The sequence below is a fragment of the Etheostoma spectabile genome, chromosome 2 (genome assembly GCF_008692095.1).
Source record: "Etheostoma spectabile isolate EspeVRDwgs_2016 chromosome 2, UIUC_Espe_1.0, whole genome shotgun sequence".
NCBI classification, from domain to species: Eukaryota; Metazoa; Chordata; class Actinopteri; order Perciformes; family Percidae; genus Etheostoma; species Etheostoma spectabile.
In genome coordinates, this window is record NC_045734.1 from 13,574,882 (window position 1) to 13,595,672 (window position 20,791).

A 20,791-nucleotide genomic window follows, 5' to 3' on the forward strand; every position below is an offset into this window, starting at 1 on the left:
CAAGCCCCCATTCGTGACTCACACACTGTCTTTTCAACTATCTGTGTTTCCTGTCTTCTCCTTCTCTCTTCGTGTCGGCCTTTCCCTCTCTCCTGCTTCTCTAAATATTGAGTGGAAAACCAGCAGTTAGGGTTTCCTGTGTAGAAACACATCCGTGTGAAACTGGCCTGGCCCCTGACTTCTCATTACCATCCCAGTACTGGACTCTATCCCAGAATGACATCAGCCTGACATAGACACACACAAACATACACAACCTCACCATTATCCCAGGCCTACATTTCCTGTATGTAGTGTGCAAGGGCCCTGTATGGGGTTTATCTTTTCCCTAGTTTGAGAGTCACAAGGCGCAGAGCGTTTATTATTATCTGACAGCAGAATGAAGCAGCTGTTTTGGCTAAAGGCCATTGGGAGGTTTTGAAACTCAGCCTAACTGTTGTGCATAAAAAGAAGATACTTGATCTCTAGTATTTAACATCTCACATTGTGACAGATTTTGATAAAGGTTTACCTAATCATTCACTTAGCCGTGAGAACTCTGAAACACTTTGTTTTTAATATAAGAATTTGATCACAATGCACTTATATGGAGGGAAATGATAAAACTTTAAAATATGCTAGTCCAACCTTCAGGCGTTCCTGCGAGGTGTTGAAGCGCTGACATTTGTCATCATTACCAATTTTCCTCTCCCTTTATTACCTTGGGACTTTCTGCTTTTGCCTATCAAATAAAGACATAAAATGAAGCAAAACTAATAAGCATTTTTTTTAAAGAAGAGCCTGTTAAATTGTCAGGTCTTTCCAATTGTTTCTTCAGGTGCACGATGGCTTCCCACTGCGGCTGTGGAAGGTGACCGTGGAGGTGCCTGCGAGTCCTGAGGAGGTTCTGACGCGAGTGCTGCGGGAGCAGGGATACTGGGACGAGGACCTGCTGGAAAGCCGGGTGGTGGAGACCCTCGATGAGAGGACGGAGGTCTACCAATATGTCAGGAACACGATGGCTCCACATCCCACCAGAGACCACCTGGTGCTCCGGTAGATACAAGCCCATTTTCCTTTTCTTCCTCCCTGTGTCTCCTTTCTCCCTTTGTCTTCATCTTGTTGTGACGTTTTACTCCAATGTAAGGTCCTTTTTTTTTAAATCCAAACGTTTTTTTTCCTCTACCAGAACATGGGTAACAGACCTGCCAAAGGGAGCGTGTGCACTGGTGTGTACATCTGTGGACCATGAAGGTGCACCTGTTGTAGGCGTTCGGGCCAATGTCCTCACCTCACGCTACTTCATTGAGTCCTGTGGAACCAACAAATCCAGACTCACACATATTTCCAGGAACGACTGCAGGTAAGGGAATTACTGACTGGAGCAAAGACAATTTGGAGATTACATTAAGTCCTAGCTTTGTGGTCATTCAATGTCTTTTAGCTGGTGACATGATTAGCTAACACGTCTCTTTCGACTTTTTCTCAGGGGTCGTTTCCCAGAGTGGTACAACAAACTGTATGGACACTTGTGCGCTGCTGAGGTGGCACGTATACGTGACTCATTCACCATGCCCATAGACAAATGAGAACGCCGTGTGCAATCTGGGCAACAACAGACTCGACAGCTCCTTTGGACCATAATTTGGATCCTACACAATGACTCATTCCACTCATTATGATCAGAGAGGTAGATGGGGTCCAAGCCTCTTAACACTCACTTTTAAAGGACAAATCCTGGATCCTGAATTGAAGGACTTTTTTTTGCTTTGATTTTGTTACAACAGACAGATGTTATCATTTAAAACTGTTGGGGCTCAGTGTGGTGCAGAGAAGACTCGTGTCACACAAAGATTTATTTGGGCCAAAGGACATAATGTCGCCGATACAGGATGTGAGGTTTAGACTTTATCCAAAGGGTGCTATTGCTTCTGAGAAGCAACGGTGTGTGTGTGTGTGTGTGTGTGTGTGCGTGTGTGTGTGTGTGTGTGTGTGTGTGTGTGTGTGTGTGTGTGTGTGCATGAGTGTTCAAAGCAACAAACGGTTAATAAATGCATATTCCTCGCACTGGTTTCCAGTGGCAGCATAATGTGTACATACAGTATTCTGTTCACAGTAATGGTTTGTGTCCATCTTGTGTTGCCTCTGTCCTTTTGTATCCTGCACAGGAGGAACAGTAGACAATATTGTGGTCATGTGGTTGATGAATCCATGGGTAAAGAAAGATGTGAATGTGCTGGTAATATGAAGAGTGAGTAGAGACAGTAGATGGGATACAGTGAGATGACAGAAAGGGTTTTAGTGTTTCAGTAGAGGAAGGCGAAGACAGGAATCGGTGGCTGGCACACCAAAAAGAGAAGGAACGATGAAAGAAACAGCGTCATTTAATACTAACATACAAATAGATGTCTCCTCATTTTGTTCTTGAAGATTAGTTACTATGCTAGGAAGAAGGCATCGTACATAAAGCCAATTTATCAGTTTTGGCTCATCAGGAACTTTTTGTTTGTGACTGAGGCTTAGTTTTAGAGTCAGATAACGTTTTTTACAAAGCTTGGATTAAAGAATTTAAGAACACATCCACAATAATGGACCAAATTATTATTTTATTTTAAATTTTTTTCAAACAAGTAACTTTTCCATATTAAGCTCTTCCTCCCTTATTGGTAAGAGCACAGTCAGTTCGCTTTTTCTTTCATAATTTTAGGCCAGATCACTATATGCTTAAAAAAAAGAAAATACAGATTTCACAATTATTTGGATGTACATGAGAACAGAAAAACCAATGACCTGTTCTAACTTGCAACAGAAACACCTAGCTAGTCCTAAAAAAAGATAGAGGTAAAAAAATAAAGAAAGAAGTAAACAGAGAAAAATTGTCCTTTTATAAAGGTGGAGATTTTACAGGTTTTACTGTAAATAACAGGGCAGATTGAATGTTTGTGAGGTTTCAAAGGAAGGAAAACGGTCTTTGTGTAAGCTTCATTCTCTGTACTGTCTTGGCAGTGTTCAAAAAGAAGTAAGAGAGTTAGGTCCTCATAACCTTCTTTATTCATAACACTCACGCTTCAATCTGAGGATGCGCATTTTTCGTGTTGAGTTGTATGATTAATTCGCTAAGCCATTGTTCATATCGTAAATGTTTGTACCTTTTAACTGTGCCTCTGCCAAATAATAACGCATGACAATTGCAGTTAATTTAAAACAAATATATTTATACCTCCGATATGTTTGTTTTGTATCATACAATTTTATTTTATTTTATTGTAAATGTTAGGCTTTGTGTTGCAGAAATGAACAAATGTTTATCTTTTTTATTAATATTATTTCTGTACAGGTTAATCAAAGTGCACTATTAAAAGTATTAAAATAAAAAAATGTTTTCATTTGTTATATCCTTAAACTATAGTTTGTTCGGTGTGCTTACACCTTCTCAGATCCAAAGTTTAAGGACAATTCCGGGGCAAAATGAACCTGGGGGTTATTAACATGTGTACCAAGTGGACCGCTCTCCGGGATATGTTTTCATGCTAATCGAATGTGAACAGTTTTAGCACAAACTGCTAATTAGCTCATACCACTAGTTGTCAAGGTAAAGTAAAGAGAAATTGCTGTTTCAAAAGCACCAACAAGACTCAAAATAGCACCACACTCCCACGGTAGCATAATGAGGGTCCCTACATGCACACCAAAGCATTGAGAACTTTGTAATGGCGTTTTTTCCGTTACATGGTACCTGCTCATCTCGCCTTGACTCTACTCGCTTTTTTTGGTTTTCCATTATGAGAAAAAGTCTCTTACCTGCCAACAGGTACTTTTTTTAGTATCACCTCCGTCTTCCGCCATTTTTAAATAGTTTGGCCTGCAATGTTTGTTTACTAAATTTGTCTTGGCAGTTTCCTGCGGCGTCGCTATGACGACCAGCCACGTTTGCCTCACGCATGAGGAGGTACTAAATCTGCAATGGAAAAAGGAGGACAGGGCACCGCGGTCGAGTCTAGGCAAGTCGAGCAGATACCATGTAATGCAAAAATGCCAGATATGTACAGACAGTTTATTATAAAGATAGTTTACAAAAGACAGTACAGTTCACATATACAGGCGGGCGCCATCTTTTGAAAACGGTCACAATCAGGTATTGTAGATGTTATACCACAGCTGAACTGGTCTACAGCTGGCAGACTCAACAAGGAGGGGAGTAGTCATGTGGCAAAGAAGGGGGGGATCCAAGGGTCAGAGTGGGTGCTATTGTACCACTTTATGTTTTTAATCACTTGATATAACGAGAAGTAGCCACACGTAGCAGTAGGAGAAAATAATAATCTTCAAAAAATCGTACATAGTGTACATCATGTCACTTGTTTTGTTCGCGTTTGCTCTTATTGGAATTATTATGATCTATCTACATAACTCAAGGACAATACTTTCCATATGTGTTCTACAAGTTTTAACTTGACTTTGACAGAACACAGCCAACTTGAACCAAGACAATTTATTTACATTTAGTGCTGGCATACTCACTTTAATTTCTGGTGGACCATGAACACTTCATGTAGACAGGAACAAGAGATTGACCAGAGCCTCCAGAATACTCACACATAAAAACACAGAATTAGTAATGTGCATTCAACAGATTTGTCTTTACTATTTGTTTGAATAATAGACAATGATCAACCTTTACAGTCAAACTCATTTGTTTTCTGTTTTCTTTTAGGTGTCTGCCTTCTCACTACAAATGGTGGTATGTTTTTGCATTCACATTTGTATGTATTATTGCTGGGAACCCAAACACCTCTGGGAGAGTATGCAGGAGCAGATAAGACTGTCCAAGAGTCAGCACAAGGGCTGCATTCCTGCACTGTTGTTTGAGAATCAGACACAGAAGGTTTCCCACATTGATAAATGAATACATACGTGTGTGTGTGTGTGTGTGTGTGTGTGTGTGTGTGTGTGTGTGTGTGTGTGTGTGTGTTTCTTCTTCCAGTTTGTCAATCTTTTTTTTATGCTGTACTTAATTTGCAACAGAACAATCTGATATATATATATATATACAAATATATATATATATATATATATATATATTATAATTGGTGCTGGGGGCTTTGATTTATTTTTCTTCCTGGACCAGAGGTTATCAGCACCACTAGTCTGTTTTTTTTAATAAATGAGGGAAAGGCACCGTGGGCTAAGAGTGAAAGATGACAGCTGCCCTTAACCAACTGCGAGGCTAAAGGGCAAAAAACTAATGGAATTGTGCTAACAATCAAATTTGTCTGCATCTACTTGCACATGCACATTAATCTTCATTGCATTTTTGCCTGGCATACGCACAAAAAGTGGACACCACACAGGCTATCCATCTTATTATAGATTGTAAATTATTGATCACATCATTTTGTGCCATTTCTGTCACACGAGGGTGTGAAAGGACGACCCAAATGCAGGAGACTAGTCAGGCAGCGAGCTTTAATAACAAAAGTGAATCCAAAAAGGTAGGAAATATCTAACAGTGGATAAGTAAACACTAGAAAAAAATAACACTGGGAGACAGGAACTAAAGGCAAGAGAACTCAAACAAGAAAAGGAGGGTGGTAACGAGCGACAGGTGACATGAGGGCTGAGGAGGAACAGGTGAAACACATCAGGGGTGGTCAAACAATCACAAAGGCGGGAAAACACACAGGGCAGGATGTAAATCAAGACATGACACATGAGAAGAACCTACAAAATAAAAACTAATAAAAAAACTAATCATAACTAAGGATTATGATAGTTTCTCCTGGTGTACGCACCACAAGCAAAGAGTAGTCGTGTTTGGTCACAACAAATTAGGCATGCCAACTATCTGACAGGAACTCTGGGACATGTGTAATGCTTTTATGGATTCCTTGGTATTATTGTGACAACAGAATTAGTGTGTTACATTGATAACACCATGTTTTAAGAGTCAACATGGAAAAAAGCAACAGAGAATTTAGTCCCACAATGTTTCTACAGTTGACCTCATATCATTCCACATCATATCTCCATATTTCAGAAATTCCAAAGGCTAGAAGTAACCTCCAAACAAGGTTCGCACACACGCACGCACGCACGCACGCACGCACGCACACACACACACACACACACACAGTCTAGTTGTTTTAATGACCTAATCACTGTGTCCCACATGTCATGGGATCAAATTCAAATCCCACAGATGGGGTGTCACAGTCGTGATACGGCTGTGTGTACGTATGTCCAAATGTGAGTGTGACAGGGTGAGAAAGAAATTGGCATGACAGTGATAATTGCAGAAACAAGAAGAGGATGTAGCCTAGAACCGTGTTCATCCTTCTCAACATGGAATTTAAGATGTTTATTTATTATTCTTCACATATTGTCTTACCTAACCTCTGTGGCGTTTGCTCATAGGTTAAATAAGCAAATATTTGAAGTATAGTGTGTGGCACTATCCAACCAGTTGATGCCTTGTTGAAATGTGTCAGGCCAAACACAAGGGGTCACTGATGTATTTTCAAGTCACGACTTAATTTCTGTTTTATTGTTCAACACTGCCCCCTCATGATCGTTTGGAAAAGGGTTTGCATGCTCACCCATAACACAGGCTCCACACTTCCTCAAACACAGAATTGAAACAATGTGCTAGGCCACCACAACACATGTCTTTCAAAATATATATTGGCTTGCTTCTCCATTTTTTTAAATTTGCATTTTACAGGTACACACAATCACACAGAATCACTGAAGATAATGATAATAATAATAACAACACCTCAGGATCACCCAGTTAGAGTTGGTTAATGTGGCTCAGGAAATGGAAGTTTAGTGTCCACCTTCTGGAGTTGCTCCCCCTGTGACCCGACACCGGATAAGCGGACAAAGATGGATGGATGGATAATAATAATAATAATAATAATAATAATAATAATAATAATAATAATAATACATTTTATATAAAGATGCCTTTCTCGGCACTCAAGGACAGCATACAGGGATACATAAGACATTTTAAAAACAGCAACAATTAGTGTCAAAAATGTGTCAAATCAAAAACAAAAACATTTAAAACAAGATCTGATAGATTAGATAAATTACCTTTTTTATAAATGTTTAATGCAGATCTTTGCCAAGGCCTGCCCTATCTTACAATGTTCATGCAGTGTGAATTTCCCAGTTAGGAAGTGTTTTTCCCGATTATTTTGACACCACATAAACACAGCCTTTAATCTTGCAGAGAGAGAGAGAGAGAGAGATAATACTACTGACTGTCCGTTCTTTATTGGAATATGGACCACTTTGACCACTAGAGAGAAGGGTCCCTCCACTTACAAAGCTGTACCACCTTCATGACCTGTTGGATTCCATAGATTACTTCTAATCAGTGACAAGAGGACAGGAGGCCACCCTGTTCTAAGTAATAGCACTAGTGTCTTTCAAATATGAAAACTAAATCTGTTTGTGTGTTGAAATTCAGATGGAATAACTAATATTTTTTAGAAAGGGAAATTCCATAACTGTATTTACATCCTTTACCTTTTTAAAAGGTCTGCAACAGCATCAGGACACCATCATATTCTTGTAAGGTATTTTTCTATTGCTGACTATAGCTTCTGGTTTGTACAAAGCAACATCATGGTTATAGGCCAGAAGTAGTCAATGGCAGGTGATGATGGGAGGGAGCAGAAATCCTCTTTGGAAGAGAAGGATTAGGTGATCTCCTACTAAGAGGTAGAAAATAAATGCTAACGTTAAAGGTCTGTTATATTTATCCTTTACATTTTGAATGTATTCACACAGTTCAATGAAGAGTTGGACTGATAAATAGAATAGAGTAACTCTTTATAATCTGTGGCTCACCAAAACATTACAGCAAAGCAGCAGAACATGTCACATATAAAACAAGTAACATGAAACGATTTGATCATGCCCCCAGTTAAAAGTAATCAACATCTGCAAGAATTATAAATTATAAAAATACTCCAAATACTTTTAATTATTTTATAGGTGGTGTTTAACTCTCTTTGATTTACGAAAAATGGTCTTGTTTCTAATTTGTCATACAGGCACACATTCTACTGACAATGCTATTAAACATATATGTCTTGTAGGCAAATTTCACATAAGGCTAGAGAGATTCAGAGCCCATGTCTACCTAATGTCCGCATATTCTGTATTAAACTACAATAGCTTTTTCTTTTTTAATTGAGCATATAACAAGTATGCAGCTACAAGTGTATATAGAAACAGGTCTGAACTACAGTAGCCTATCTCATTGACGCTAAGATAATGAGGTCAACAAACAAGAAAGCAATTAAGACTTCTCACATAATTGATAAAAATGTTCTGCGATAAATAGTTGTATAATGTGTTTAAGTTTACATGTCCTTCATCTGATATTTCATCTTCAATGTACAATGTTTTGTAATATTTTAAATTTGATCAATAACGTCCTGTATACGTAGTTACGAAACTTTCAAATACAGGTTTTGTAACCGAGACGTCCTGACCAATCAGGGCACGACGTTGCTATTCACATGACCCTATTTTTTTATGTAACAATCGGGTGGCTGTCGGTCCATTAGCCACACTGTGAAGGACCGCGGCTGCTAAAGAAATGAATGTAGGCTACACGTCAACAGAAGAAAACCTACATTACATTTATTTTCTTTTTTTGAAACTACAATGTCGCTCCAACCGCAAGTGGAGGACGCCCCGGAGGAGAGAAGCGCCTTCTTCATTGGCGCTGACTCGGACAACGTCTTGGAAGGGCAGGACCACCATCAATTTATGCTACAAAAAGCCAATGCTCTAGCATCGAAAAACGACCTAAAAGAAGCCATTGACTGGTTTTCAGGTGCTTTGCAGTATGGCCCTGTTCAACCAGAACAATTAAGCACCTTCGTGGACTGTATCCTCCGTGACTTTAAGAGAAAAGCGGCTGGACCAGAGTCTCTTTTGGGCCGGGGTCGCGAGGCAGGGGATAGCTGTGAGGACGACGATGTCTTTGACTGTCCTAACTGTCATAGCTTTTTAGGTGTGCCTGTGACCATAGCCTGTGGCCATTCGTACTGTAAAAGATGTTTACAACGACGGCTGCTCTCCAAATGTAGGCTATGCAATGAACCCGTTAGCGGTGAGGAGAGAACCAACGTAATACTGTGCGGACTTTTAGAAAAATGGTTCCCCGAAGAGCTGAATAAGTCTAAAAAGATAAGTGAAGTGGATGAGCTGTGTAGAAGGCGATGCTACCAAGAAGCAGTTTCGCTAGCAACCGATGTTATTCAATGTGGTAAGTGTTGAAAATAACCCTAAGTGCATGTTTTTAGAAGAGGGAGGTTATCTGGTGGTGTGTCTGCTGCGCACTCTTAGTGAGGATGGTAGGAACGTGTCACTGGGACGTTTTCTGTGTACATATTATAATGTTACTTGAATATGAACATAGTACCATAATGTTCTTTATTGTTTTGGACACCAAGGGGCTAAATAGACTAAGTTTTACTGACCAACATTTCGAAAACCCACTCCATGTGTGGTAAAGGTTACAGTCTCCTCCCATTATCTGTCGTGTAACCTGGTAGGGTAGGTGCTGCTTACGACATTTCACCAACTGAGCATGCGCGCTCGGTGCACGTTGCATAAGGATGTTACGTGGAGCATGTTTTGTAATTCATCAAAGGGAGGGATTCTGTATTTTGTAACTGTTATGTCTGTTACGACATGCAGTTTCATAAACAATCTGCAAGAGGATGAATGCGCCATTTGTGGGTAAATTTATAAGGCAGGGGCAGGGTTGGTGGTCTACGTAAACACTCAGCCAGGCAGTGACTTTTCTTTTTTAACAGTTCCTAATATGCAAGGAGAGACACTAGGCTACTTCTGTGGCAAATGATTGTGTGCAAATCTAAGTAAAAGCTTGCATAGGTGAAGTCAATGAGATATGCTACTTTTACCAGTAACAACAATGAGCTAACTGCCCAGATGTTCCTGTTGAGGTAACCTGAATTTGGAAACAGCCTGCAAGTTCACTGAGCAGTTCCTGCATTAAAAGAGGTTGCAATGTTGTTAGTATCACAACCTGCCTTTCACTGGGATCTGAAAGACTAGGCCTCTTTTACAGGAGCCATTTTGACACTGCAGGGCTAACACAGGTGCCCGTGGTTCATGTAGGTGGACCCTGGTTGGTATGAACTACCATGCAGGCCCTGCTTACTAGATTGTCTGTGACCATAGACTGTAATAGGCTTAAACCACTTAAACTAATTTCCATCAGGGGGAGACTCCCTGGTTGCAGAAAGTCAGATTACATAGAAGTCTATAAAAAATGACTAGTTCTCTCACTTGATTTATTACATCAGTAAACATATTCATAATTACTTCATGGTCTCAATTGCTACTAAGTCTTCTTTAATACAGCAATGTACAGATGCACAGAATGTGGTATAGTTATAACATAGAATAACAAAGCTGATACCAGTGTTTTGTTTTTATTTTTTAATTATTCCCTCTTTTGTGACAGGAAAAAAAACTACATCTTCTCTCTCCACATACTTCAAATGCCAAAAATGTTAAAGAAAAAAAAGTAATGTAAAGAACAAATAAGGGTAACTGGTGTGGCACTTTCTGCCAAGTCAGTCACTTGACATTGCGTCAAGGATGCACGCTGGCAGAGTCGTACCACTGCTTTACACTGCGCTGCAGATAATCTGATAATGGGGACAGAAACTTCCACATATTTAGAGGGGTTTGGTGATGTCATGGTGACTAGATAAACTACCTGTGATCCTGTCCACATTAGCTACTGTCATACATCAGAATAAAAACAGATATATCCCATTTGTCTCAATGAGAGGTAATTAATTACTTGGAAAGGTAGCTGCCATGTGCAGTACTATTGCAACTTAGTCCTGAAAGAAAATAGTCATATTGATGGATTGCAGGTAAACTTAATCCACTAATATAATTAATTTATCAGGAATGTCTGCACGACATATTGATTTATTGAGTGCCAAATGCCTGATTTTAGCATGATCCACATCCACAGGTATAAAAGGTCATGCATATGTTTATACTTAATTATTATTACAAGTAATTTAGCCATTTTTGAAAGTGTTAAGAGTTGGTTTAGGCTTGTTAGGATTGCTTGCTATTGATTTCGAGTGCATGCCAATGTTTATAGCTCTTGTTTACCCTTAAATACAACTAGGAACAGAAATATAAAATGCAATCTTCTCTGTATGTCCTTGCAACTTATTTGTCCTTTGCATTGTTGGCTGAGAATTCACTGACACAGTTAATATATAATTTGTGTTTATCATGTGCTTACGCAACGTATGACTTACAGGAACTGACAGAGGTTTAAAACTTGAACACTACCTACCCATGCAAGTTTTTGAATTTTTTTGAAATTGCAATATGAACTAGTGCAATTTCCAAATCGCAGTCAGGCGCAATTTTTGTCAAAGGTAGTATGTGTCAAACCAATCTAAAATAAGTGTTGCCGCAGAGACGTCCCGGCCTACAAATTTTATCCTGCAGACTAAAGGAAAAATATTTGTTTAGAGAGCCTTGCAAAAAATCACACTTTTTTTTCCCAATGAAAATAAGAATAATACAAAAATTATAATTCCCTCCAATAATGTGAATGATCTTGAATCTGACCTAGTAGTCAGTATAATTAACATGGTGTTATTTGTGTTTCTTGATATTTAGTTAACCCACTATTAAATATCTGTTTAAAATAAAATGCTGTGGTTTCAAATATTTAACAATACATATTTAAATAAAAAACTTGTCTCAAGCTAATAAAAGCTTTTTCTCTCCCCTCTTCCTCATGTCTTCTGCAGATCCAGAGACGACAGCATTGGCACGACTATCTCGGGCGGAGGCCTATATGGCTCTGAAACAGTACCATCGGGCTTTAAAGGACACAGAACTTAGTCCCTGGTTCAGTTGTTCTGCTGAAGTAGGTTACTTACTGATACTGTAGTCATTTGTTATCCCATGCTACAAAAATGTTATTTCAGATAAAAAATCTCTTCTATTAGGCACATGGTCACTATTGGTATGACTTCATGATGAGAGGATAATCAGATCAGAGATTCGGATATGGCACCAAATTTAATGTATTTTGTTGGTTCTGTAAGGATTGTGACATTATCAGGTTGTGTATGTGTGCTCACACGCCTGCCTGGCATGTCTGGCATGTGTTTAATCTGCATGTCAGTCTCTTCTGATATATTGGCCAGACAGTTATTACTAAGAAACGGTGTATTTTAAGACTGACACCAACAAAGCCACAGACAGGGAGCGCCTCATTTGTCGTGTCATGGTAATATAGTTACAAGTTTAGTTTGTGTCTTGGCTTCTGAATTCTCTGAATCATAGCCCAAGAATAATTTCTTAGTAGGGACCCTGTTGGTTGGTTGGTTTGTTTACAAGGCATATTTTTAATGGCTTCATGCTATTTCTTTTTGTATGAAAGGCCTTCTCATTTGGGTAAATAAGTTACAAAAGAGGATCATGACTAAAGAAGTTTTCTAGAGATTGACTGTTTAATGCAGTGATTAAGGTCAAGTAATACTTGACTATTACATCAGTAACATGAGACCAAATGTCTGGATTGAAACCTAGGATATGTTTTATCTGTGGTGCAAACTAGTATATCATGCAAAATAACTTGCATATTTACATATATTGATTTATTTAACAGCATGAATGTGTTGCATTTAATAAAAAGACTTCCCAGCAAGAGAAAAGTTGATAGAGGTTTAAAGATGGACTGGTGTTTGTGTACATAGTAGTTAAGCTAAGTATGAGCGTGAATACACATCTCAACATAAATGCTGGTACAGCATAACTCTCCTTTTTTTGTCCTTTCAGGCTTTGTTCAGGAAAGCTATGGTGCTGCATGAGATGGGCCAAGTGGACGAGTCCCTCCAAGTCTTCCTCCACTGTCTTGCTGTGGACGAGAACTTCCCCTGTGCTAAAAGACAAGTGGAAAAGGTGAGAGCATTAAAGAGAATAGATGGGTGCAGGTGCATTTGCTATTTTAACAAAGTGTTGGGCTTTGCTGCGTCGGGTGCAAGATAGGGCCCTCTGTCTCCCTCTCAAACGTGTAGACTTCTAAATGTACAGGCTGACCAACTGACTGACCGTTTACAGATCCTGTGTGGCCTGCTCTACCCCACTGAGGAGAATGTCAAGGTTGGCCTGAGGGAAACAACACTGAACACGTCACCTCACTTGCGCAGTAAAAGCCTCGTGGCCGATGCCCAAGCTGGACCACACAGCCCAGTCCAAAGACAACACCAACACCAGGTCCGCACCGCCTCGGCCCACCACCATCTGGACAACCAGGAGGTTCTAGCAGACTGAATAATGATACACATGGTTTATCAATGAGTTACTTCATTGCTTTTGTTGGCACTTGTGTATAAGAGACAATCATAATCTTCTTACCATTGGTCTTCTATAATTATTTAGAAACGCTGGGATAGCCTGGAGCGGCCTGGTCTGAGCCGAGCTCATTCGCTGCGGATGCATGGCTCTAGTTGTGTTGAGGAAGGGCTCAAGAGAGTTTGCTCTGCTCCTCAACTGGGCGACGAGGACAAGGCCAGCCTGCTGAAGAGGAAGTTGTCTGTGTCAGACACAGAACACTGTGTTGTGGACAATGGAGGTAGCAAGCTTAAAAAACAAGGTCAGTGGCCAATCCAACAATTGTATTGCTTTATGTTCTTGTTAATGCATTATATCCTAATGAAGAATTCAGGAAAATCTCTTCTGATTCTGTTCACATTACTATCTCATTGATAAAAAATTAAGTAAAATTAAGCTTAAGTGGACACTTTTAACAAATAAGTTGTTAAAAGCTTTCTTCTTTCTGGTTTACTTTAGGTGTGGTGAAAAGCTCCAAACAAAAGGCTGCCAAAGTTAAAACCTGCAGAAGGGTTGCGGAGGATCTTCTGGACGCCAATGACTTGGAGTGCTCTCTCTGCATGAGGTAAGGTCTCACACTGGTGGGCCAAATGCACACATTGTACACTTGACTGAAGTTTTAAATTAACATGTAGACGTTGCGTCTCTGTGATCAATACAGGTTGTTCTATGAGCCTGTGACTACGCCATGTGGACACACCTTCTGTAAAAACTGTTTGGAGCGCTGCTTGGACCATACACCCCAGTGTCCCCTCTGTAAAGAGAGCCTGAAAGAGGTGAGAGACCACTCTGCATTTATTGAATAAAGCTTAATATTAAGTTAAGCTAAGTAAAATATGTTTCTTGCTTCCTGTTTTAATCATGAACTCATATCCTGCTCTGTTCAGTATCTAGCATGTAGAAAGCACACGGTGACAACTGTCTTGGAAACGTTGATCAAACAGTATTTGAGTCAGGAATATGCAGAGAGGACTAAATCTCACCTGGAGGAGACCCGAGAGCTTTCTAAGTAAGAATTTCTGTCTCTGGCCTGGTTGATTACTCATGATCAGAAGCTTCTGTATACAAAAGTTTCAAAGAGGCTCAAAGGGTCAAAAATGTTCTCTCCCTTTGTGCAGTCCGACAAAGAATGTGCCTATCTTTGTGTGTACCATGGCCTACCCCACCGTGCCTTGCCCCCTGCATGTCTTCGAGCCACGTTACCGCCTCATGATTCGCCGCTGCATGGACACAGGCACGCGGCAGTTTGGGATGTGTATTAATGATCCCCAGAAAGGGTAAGCATGAAAGCATAAACACATGAACTTGTAAGAATTACAAAATAATGGAATAACAAACATGAACAATTCATGTTCTTTTTCTTGTGATCAAATTTCTATTTTTATATTTAGAACAAAAATGTAAACTTAACATTCACAAACAATTTTAAACAACACACTGGGGCATAGGGCCACAAAATCACAAAGAGGAAAAACAATTCATGTTCTTAATGTTGTTGCACCACAAAATGTATGCTGTATCGTCTATTTTGCAACTATTAGTTTATGTGGTTGACGTTGGACGGTGTTGGCATGTGGTCACAAGTCCCTCATCAGGATCAGGAAATCAACTTTCTGGTCCCTGCCGACTCTGTAACTTCCTGCAGACTCTTCTAGCCTGTGCTAGCTAGCCAACAGGGCCGGTCAAGCTTCGCTGCAAAAACACACTTGTCCAAATAAACCAAAAACTAAATTGTGTCCATTCCTGCAGGTTTGTAGATTTTGGCTGCATGCTGACAATTAGGAGTGTCCATTTTCTCCCTGACGGACGATCAGTAGTGGACACCATCGGAGGAAAACGCTTTCGGGTCCTATCCCGAGGAATGAAGGATGGTTACAGTACCGCTGACATTGAGCACCTGGGTGATGCCAGGGTAAGAACCACAATAACTATAATTTGATTGATATTATCTAGTATGTTATGCTTTTGTAAACGTACTCCATCCAAAAATTGGGGTTTTAGATATATGAAACTTCCTTTCAAGTCTACAGGGGTTGATTTATGGGATGCATGTCACTTTAAGTAGATTCAGGGTTCTATAGACATTCATTCATCCTTCATTTCATCCAATTACTTTAAGAAATGTATTTTTGAGTTTAAAAAATCCAAAAGTGACTGATAGACAACAAAAATTCTATTAGGTGGAGGACGGCGACGAGCTAGAGAAACTACAAGAGCTGCATGACGCAGTGTATGAGCAGGCCCGCGTCTGGTTCCAGAACCTCAAAATCCACTTCCACAACCAAATCCTGCAGCACTTTGGACCTATGCCAGAACGTGAAGCTGACATCCAGGTAAACATTCAGCAAAGTTTCTTAATCTTCAACTGCACATCAGTCAGTGTGTTTAAATGTAGTTTTAAAAAAAAGATTATATTTGGGTTAAGGCAATACCCCGATTTCTCAAACGCCATGTAAACGCCTTACTGTTAACAGAGGTAGAGAACTTCTTAAGTAATCGGGGTATTCCTCCATGTATACACCTTAACCAGGCTACGATTGGTTTAAGCATGCTTCAACTGCCCCTCCCCACTCCGCTGGAGTGGTTTTTGAACCTGAGTTGGAATATTAGGAAAAATATTTTTTCTGATATTTGAGCTTGTTTAAACAATAGAATTATAAGGATTTACTCCCAAATATATTGGTTCTCTTGCGTCTTCTGTCTTTTTACACACTCAACTTGCACATTGCTGATAAATTCAAGGTGTAAAAGGAGTCGTTGGCATTGGCCTTATTAAAATGAGTAATTAGAAGTAGTAAACTGGAAAATTGTATATTGTGCTTAGTTTAACTTCTTTTGGGGGTGTTGGTTTCCTAAAGGAACTGACCAAAAATCAGTATTTGTGGTGTTACTGACTTGTAGAGAAGTAGTGGTTTGTGTAGCAGGTCAATTTGTGAGAATAATCAGAATCTGAATCAGAAATACTTTATTGATCCCCGAAGGGAAACTCTTTGCAGTTGCACAAATATTATAAATAGATTAGAAATACACATAAAGAAATAAAGAAATATAAGGAATTGGATATGTACGGTATTTACATAAAAGAATGTTATTATACATTATTTACATAATTAACATAATTAAGGAATTGCAATGGTGAAAAGTAAAATAATAATAATAATAATAATAATTGTAGTAGTTGAGAATTGCACACATGTCAGGCCAGTGTTATTGCACAAAACAGATAATACAGATAATATTGTCCAGTTTCAACCTCTCTGAGTGTCTGTGTGTCAGATACTCAGAGGGAGGAGTTAAAAAGTTTGATGGCCACAGGCAGGAATGACTTCCTGTGGCGCTCTGTGGTGCATTTTGGGAGAATGAGTCTATCACTGAAAGTGCTCCTGTGATTGAGCAACAAGCCATGGAGTGGGTGCGAGACATTGTCCAAGATGGCATGTAGTTTGGACAGCGTCCTCCTCTCTGACACCACCAACAGAGAGTCCAGCTCCACCCCCACAACGTCACTGGCCTTGCGAATCAGTTTGTTGAGTCTGTTGGCGTCCGCTACCCTCAGCCTGCTGCCCCAGCATGCAACAGCAAAGAGGATAGCACTGGCCACCACAGACTCATAAAACATCCTCAGCATTGTCCTGCAGATGTTGAAGGACCTCAGCCTCCTCAGAAAATAGAGACGGCTTTGGCCCTTCCTGTAGAGGGCTTGAGTGTTCTTGGCCCAGTCCAGTTTATTGTCTAAGTGCACTCCCAGGTATTTGTAGTCCTCCACAATGTCCACACTGACCCCCTGGATGGAAACAGGGCTCACTGCTGCCTTGGCTCTCCTTAGATCCACCACCAGCTCCTTGGTCTTTGTCACATTGAGCTGGAGATGGTTCTGCTCACTCCATGTGACAAAGTCCCCCACCACAGCTCTGTACTGAGCCTCGTCCCCCTCGCTGATACATCCAACCACAGCAGAGTCATCAGAAAACTTCTGAAGATGGCAGGACTCTGTGTGGTAGTTGAAGTCTGCGGTGTAGATGGTGAATAGGAAGGGAGAGAGGACAGTCCCCTGCGGGGCCCCGGTGTTGCTGACACTCTGCAGCAGTGAGTTGGTAGCGAGTCACGGCTAACCAACTGGTGCTTAGAATAAGAATAAGATTTAACTTCCAGTGCATGTGGTCATCACAACTTTTTAAATAACCAGGTATGCAGCTAATCAAAGGAACACCAATTGATCTAAAATATTGTTATCTACTATATTATTATCAGAATCGGTAGCAGCTGTGTTCTAGCAGTAATTTACTTCAAAGTACTGCACGGTGTCTAAGGCTTATATAACCTCGTCTGACACTGCAGATTATTCTGTCTAATCTCATGACACACTTTCCTTTCGGGGAAACCCACATTACCACGGATTCACCTGCCTTAGAGGTTATAATACTGGAACTCAGTTGTTGTGTGTGCTCAGCTCTGGCTCGTAGCCTGCAGTGCCGAAACGGATTACAGCTGCGCTATTAGGACAACCCCAGGGCGGAGTCCGTTGACAATAAAGGCTAAAGAGCTTTATGGGTGCTCCCTACCTAATGCCACCGGTCCTGTTGCGTCAGAAGAGTGCAATGAAAAGAATCTCCAACTCTATCATGTGTGCACATGCTACAAAGGAAAGCATTGACCATGATTTTTGGTGTTTGTTCCAGGGAACAATACAGCAGTTGTTTGGCTAATGGCCAGTGTAACATGTAGCGCAGACATAGTAGACGTCATTAACTTTAAATTCTTAGAGTTAAGTACATTCTGTAACTGGCTCAGGGCTTTTTCAGACATGTAATTTTGATGCAGACATGCATTTCTCTGGCCGATTATGTAAAAGGACATTTTTGTTTTAACTTATTTCAGTGTTGTATGGCCGAGTATTTATACAGTCCGCAATCAATACAAAACGAGTACTTCACTTCAATACGAATTGTGTAACTGGAAGTATAACACCCATATTGGAAATCTTTAAATCTGAAACAGCTAAAGGCCTGGGGTAACAGCAGAAAGGTTTTGGTTTGTGCAAGAATGTAGTGGCACAAAACTATGGCAGCAGGAGCTGTGTACAACTATTTTCACACACAAAGGTCTAATACTGTTCCTCCTGCCTTCTAGGCAACTCCTGATGGTCCAGCGTGCTGCTGGTGGCTGCTGGCTGTTCTGCCTATCGACCCACGCTACCAGCTGTCTGTCCTCGCCATGACTAGCCTCAAAGAACGCCTGGTGAAGATCCAGCACATCCTCACATATCTACAGAGCATCCCCAACAACTAGAGCTTCTTCTTCTCATCGCCGCAAACATCTTTTAAACTTTGAAATAACATTCAAGCAACCCTGTAACAACATTTCGCCAAGTTTTGTTTCTACTGCCATCTGATCCTTCAACTTTTCTTTTTACAGCTGAAAGACACCTCGTTTTACAGTTCTTCACATAAAGCCTACACTAGATAAACAGCAAAGCTGAAACATCCTTAAACTGTGGGCAAACCACCTCAGGGCTACTTTTGCTGACGCACATTATTTTTTCGTGACTTTGGGAAATTATTTTTAAAAAATAAGACAAATATGACAAGCTATTCATCTGCTCGCATTGTTAATGCTGTTTATTTTTATAAGAACGTCCCTGAATGACCGTGTTGAAAGGAGAAGAGCAGTTCCCACTCTTTGTTGACATTTTGTTGATGCAGACAAAGGCGGCAATAGAGAGAAGCATATCCAACAATCAATTTTGAGTGTACCTTCTTTAAAGATAGCACTTTGCTGAGATGAAGAGAGTATTATAGTTTGTGTTGTATCGTATTGTGTTTTCTATGTGGATTTATGTTAATATGAAGGGGGGGTGATTTGTGGAACAAAATGCTAAATGCAGAAAGTCCAAAAATTTTGATAAGTAAGTAAGCAAGTAGGCCTGCACGATTAATCGTTATAAAATCGCAATCTCAATTCGCCCTGTTCACGATTTAATTTTCTCTTCTTTTTTTTTTAATGACTTCAATTCTCGTTTAATTTTACGAGCCGACTGTATCAAATAGATTCTAAAGTGCTCCCAAGCGCTGCAATGCTCTCCATTCTCTTCATTGAAGCCTCTATGTTTACAGGCTTGTGGTGATGCTTAATGTGCTATAGGTGCCAAATAACATCTTTGATTGGTACTGCCAATTTTATTTTTTGTTGTCATGGTTCATGTGAGCAATAAACATCACACTTTGTGAGAAAGAATCGTGATATCAATTCTAAGCTAAAAAAAATCGTGACTCGTATTTCCCCCCGAATCGTGCAGGCCTAATAGCAAGATATGGTTTAAAATAACCATTGACAAGAGATTTGTGCAACTAAAGATTGTCTCATGTGTACTATAACACTCATGAAAGTATTAATCTTTATCTTCCAAGCATCCCGATTTCTTCATACTCACTACCCTCACATGCCGACAATGCACAACTTCCATCGCTGTCTCCTAGTAGTGGCAAAGGAGCCTCCTTTTGTAAGAATGAGAGATGTGTTTTTTTCTGTTGTTTTTCACCTTGAGATTCTTCCAAGTTGTCACGCAATGACATTTAGTCTCTTCTAACATCATGTCAGAAGAACACTTATGGCCCTACAATCTTGTCTTGAGTCTATGCTTTTTAAACTCTTCTTTCTCTCACAGTTAACCTTAAGTCGTATGCACTATTATTGTTTTGTTATGGACCTTTGGAGATCCTGGTGGAGTGCGACGACGAAGTGTTGACAATATTGTTGTTCTCTTGATATATTGCTTATCTCCTCTAAACCCAAAGATTCAGCTTCTCATCACATTAACTTAAACTGAATTAATTTATAAGTTAGAACACATTTGTACATATTTTTGTATGAGAAATTCTAAAGGGGTCTTGCAGTATTATGAATCAAAACAAGACATAAACATAATGTGTACAACTAATGGGTTACTTAGTATTCTTCTCCATTGAAAGCTGCTCTCTGTCTACTTGGAGGAGAGGGGCGGTACCTGCAGGGCTTCAGACAGGACTGCATTTGCCTTATGCCACTTAGCATTGATATTTGAAAACACAATATGTTGGCTTGGTTACCATTCCTTTTTGCCATAGCGTGAAGTATGCTTGTATTGTTTTTCTTTAAGTTAGTAGAGGGCACTATTTGTGTATAAATAAATCTTAGAGACACAATTTAAGTCAAGTCTTTTGTATGTAAATCATCTGGAAAATTGCTTTTTGGACAGATCCAGCCTTTTGGTAAAATGTTAAGTTAACAATTTTCAATAATAAAAAACTTGTTTTTCAACTTCAGGCATAGTGTCCACATTAAATAGAGGTTTTTTCCTCACAGTAAGGATCCACTTTAAAGCATTCCCAAAACAAAT

The 20,791-nt window shown here is 39.9% G+C and overlaps 2 protein-coding genes across 10 annotated transcripts in view; both read left to right on the plus strand.

Moving 5' to 3' along the window:
- The window catches only part of dlc1 (DLC1 Rho GTPase activating protein), an 86,966-nt gene extending 84,219 nt beyond the window's left edge, over positions 1-2,747 (plus strand). For all 8 annotated transcript variants that reach the window (XM_032531128.1, XM_032531121.1, XM_032531137.1 and 5 more), the window contains 3 exons: positions 818-1,035; positions 1,169-1,342; positions 1,469-2,747. In XM_032531128.1, coding sequence (XP_032387019.1) covers positions 818-1,035; positions 1,169-1,342; positions 1,469-1,568 — 492 coding nt within the window. In that variant the 3' untranslated portion in view covers positions 1,569-2,747. The remainder of the gene's footprint in view (positions 1-817; positions 1,036-1,168; positions 1,343-1,468) is intronic.
- Positions 2,748-8,518: 5,771 nt separating this feature from the next.
- Positions 8,519-20,106, plus strand: lonrf1 (LON peptidase N-terminal domain and ring finger 1). 2 transcript variants are annotated; one of them, XR_004334355.1, is made up of 13 exons: positions 8,519-9,271; positions 11,826-11,944; positions 12,862-12,984; positions 13,144-13,341; positions 13,465-13,678; positions 13,876-13,981; positions 14,078-14,192; positions 14,304-14,425; positions 14,535-14,693; positions 15,166-15,328; positions 15,597-15,749; positions 18,547-19,321; positions 19,721-20,106. XR_004334355.1 is itself a non-coding variant. In XM_032531457.1 (12 exons), the coding sequence occupies exons 1-12, from the start codon at positions 8,665-8,667 to the stop codon at positions 18,703-18,705; spliced, it is 2,238 nt and encodes a 745-aa protein (XP_032387348.1). In that variant the 5' UTR covers positions 8,519-8,664; the 3' UTR covers positions 18,706-20,106. The 2 variants fall into 2 exon arrangements, 1 of the variants encoding a protein (XP_032387348.1); XM_032531457.1 differs by having other exon boundaries at positions 18,547-20,106.
- Positions 20,107-20,791: the final 685 nt, after the last annotated feature.

Coding starts and splice junctions, on each gene's coding strand:
- lonrf1 (XM_032531457.1), top strand. CDS start 8,665: ATGTCGCTCCAACCGCAAGTGGAGGACGCCCCGGAGGAGAGAAGCGCC. Junction 14,694..15,165: donor ATTAATGATCCCCAGAAAGG/GTAAGCATGAAA, acceptor CCATTCCTGCAG/GTTTGTAGATTTTGGCTGCA. Junction 15,329..15,596: donor AGCACCTGGGTGATGCCAGG/GTAAGAACCACA, acceptor AAATTCTATTAG/GTGGAGGACGGCGACGAGCT.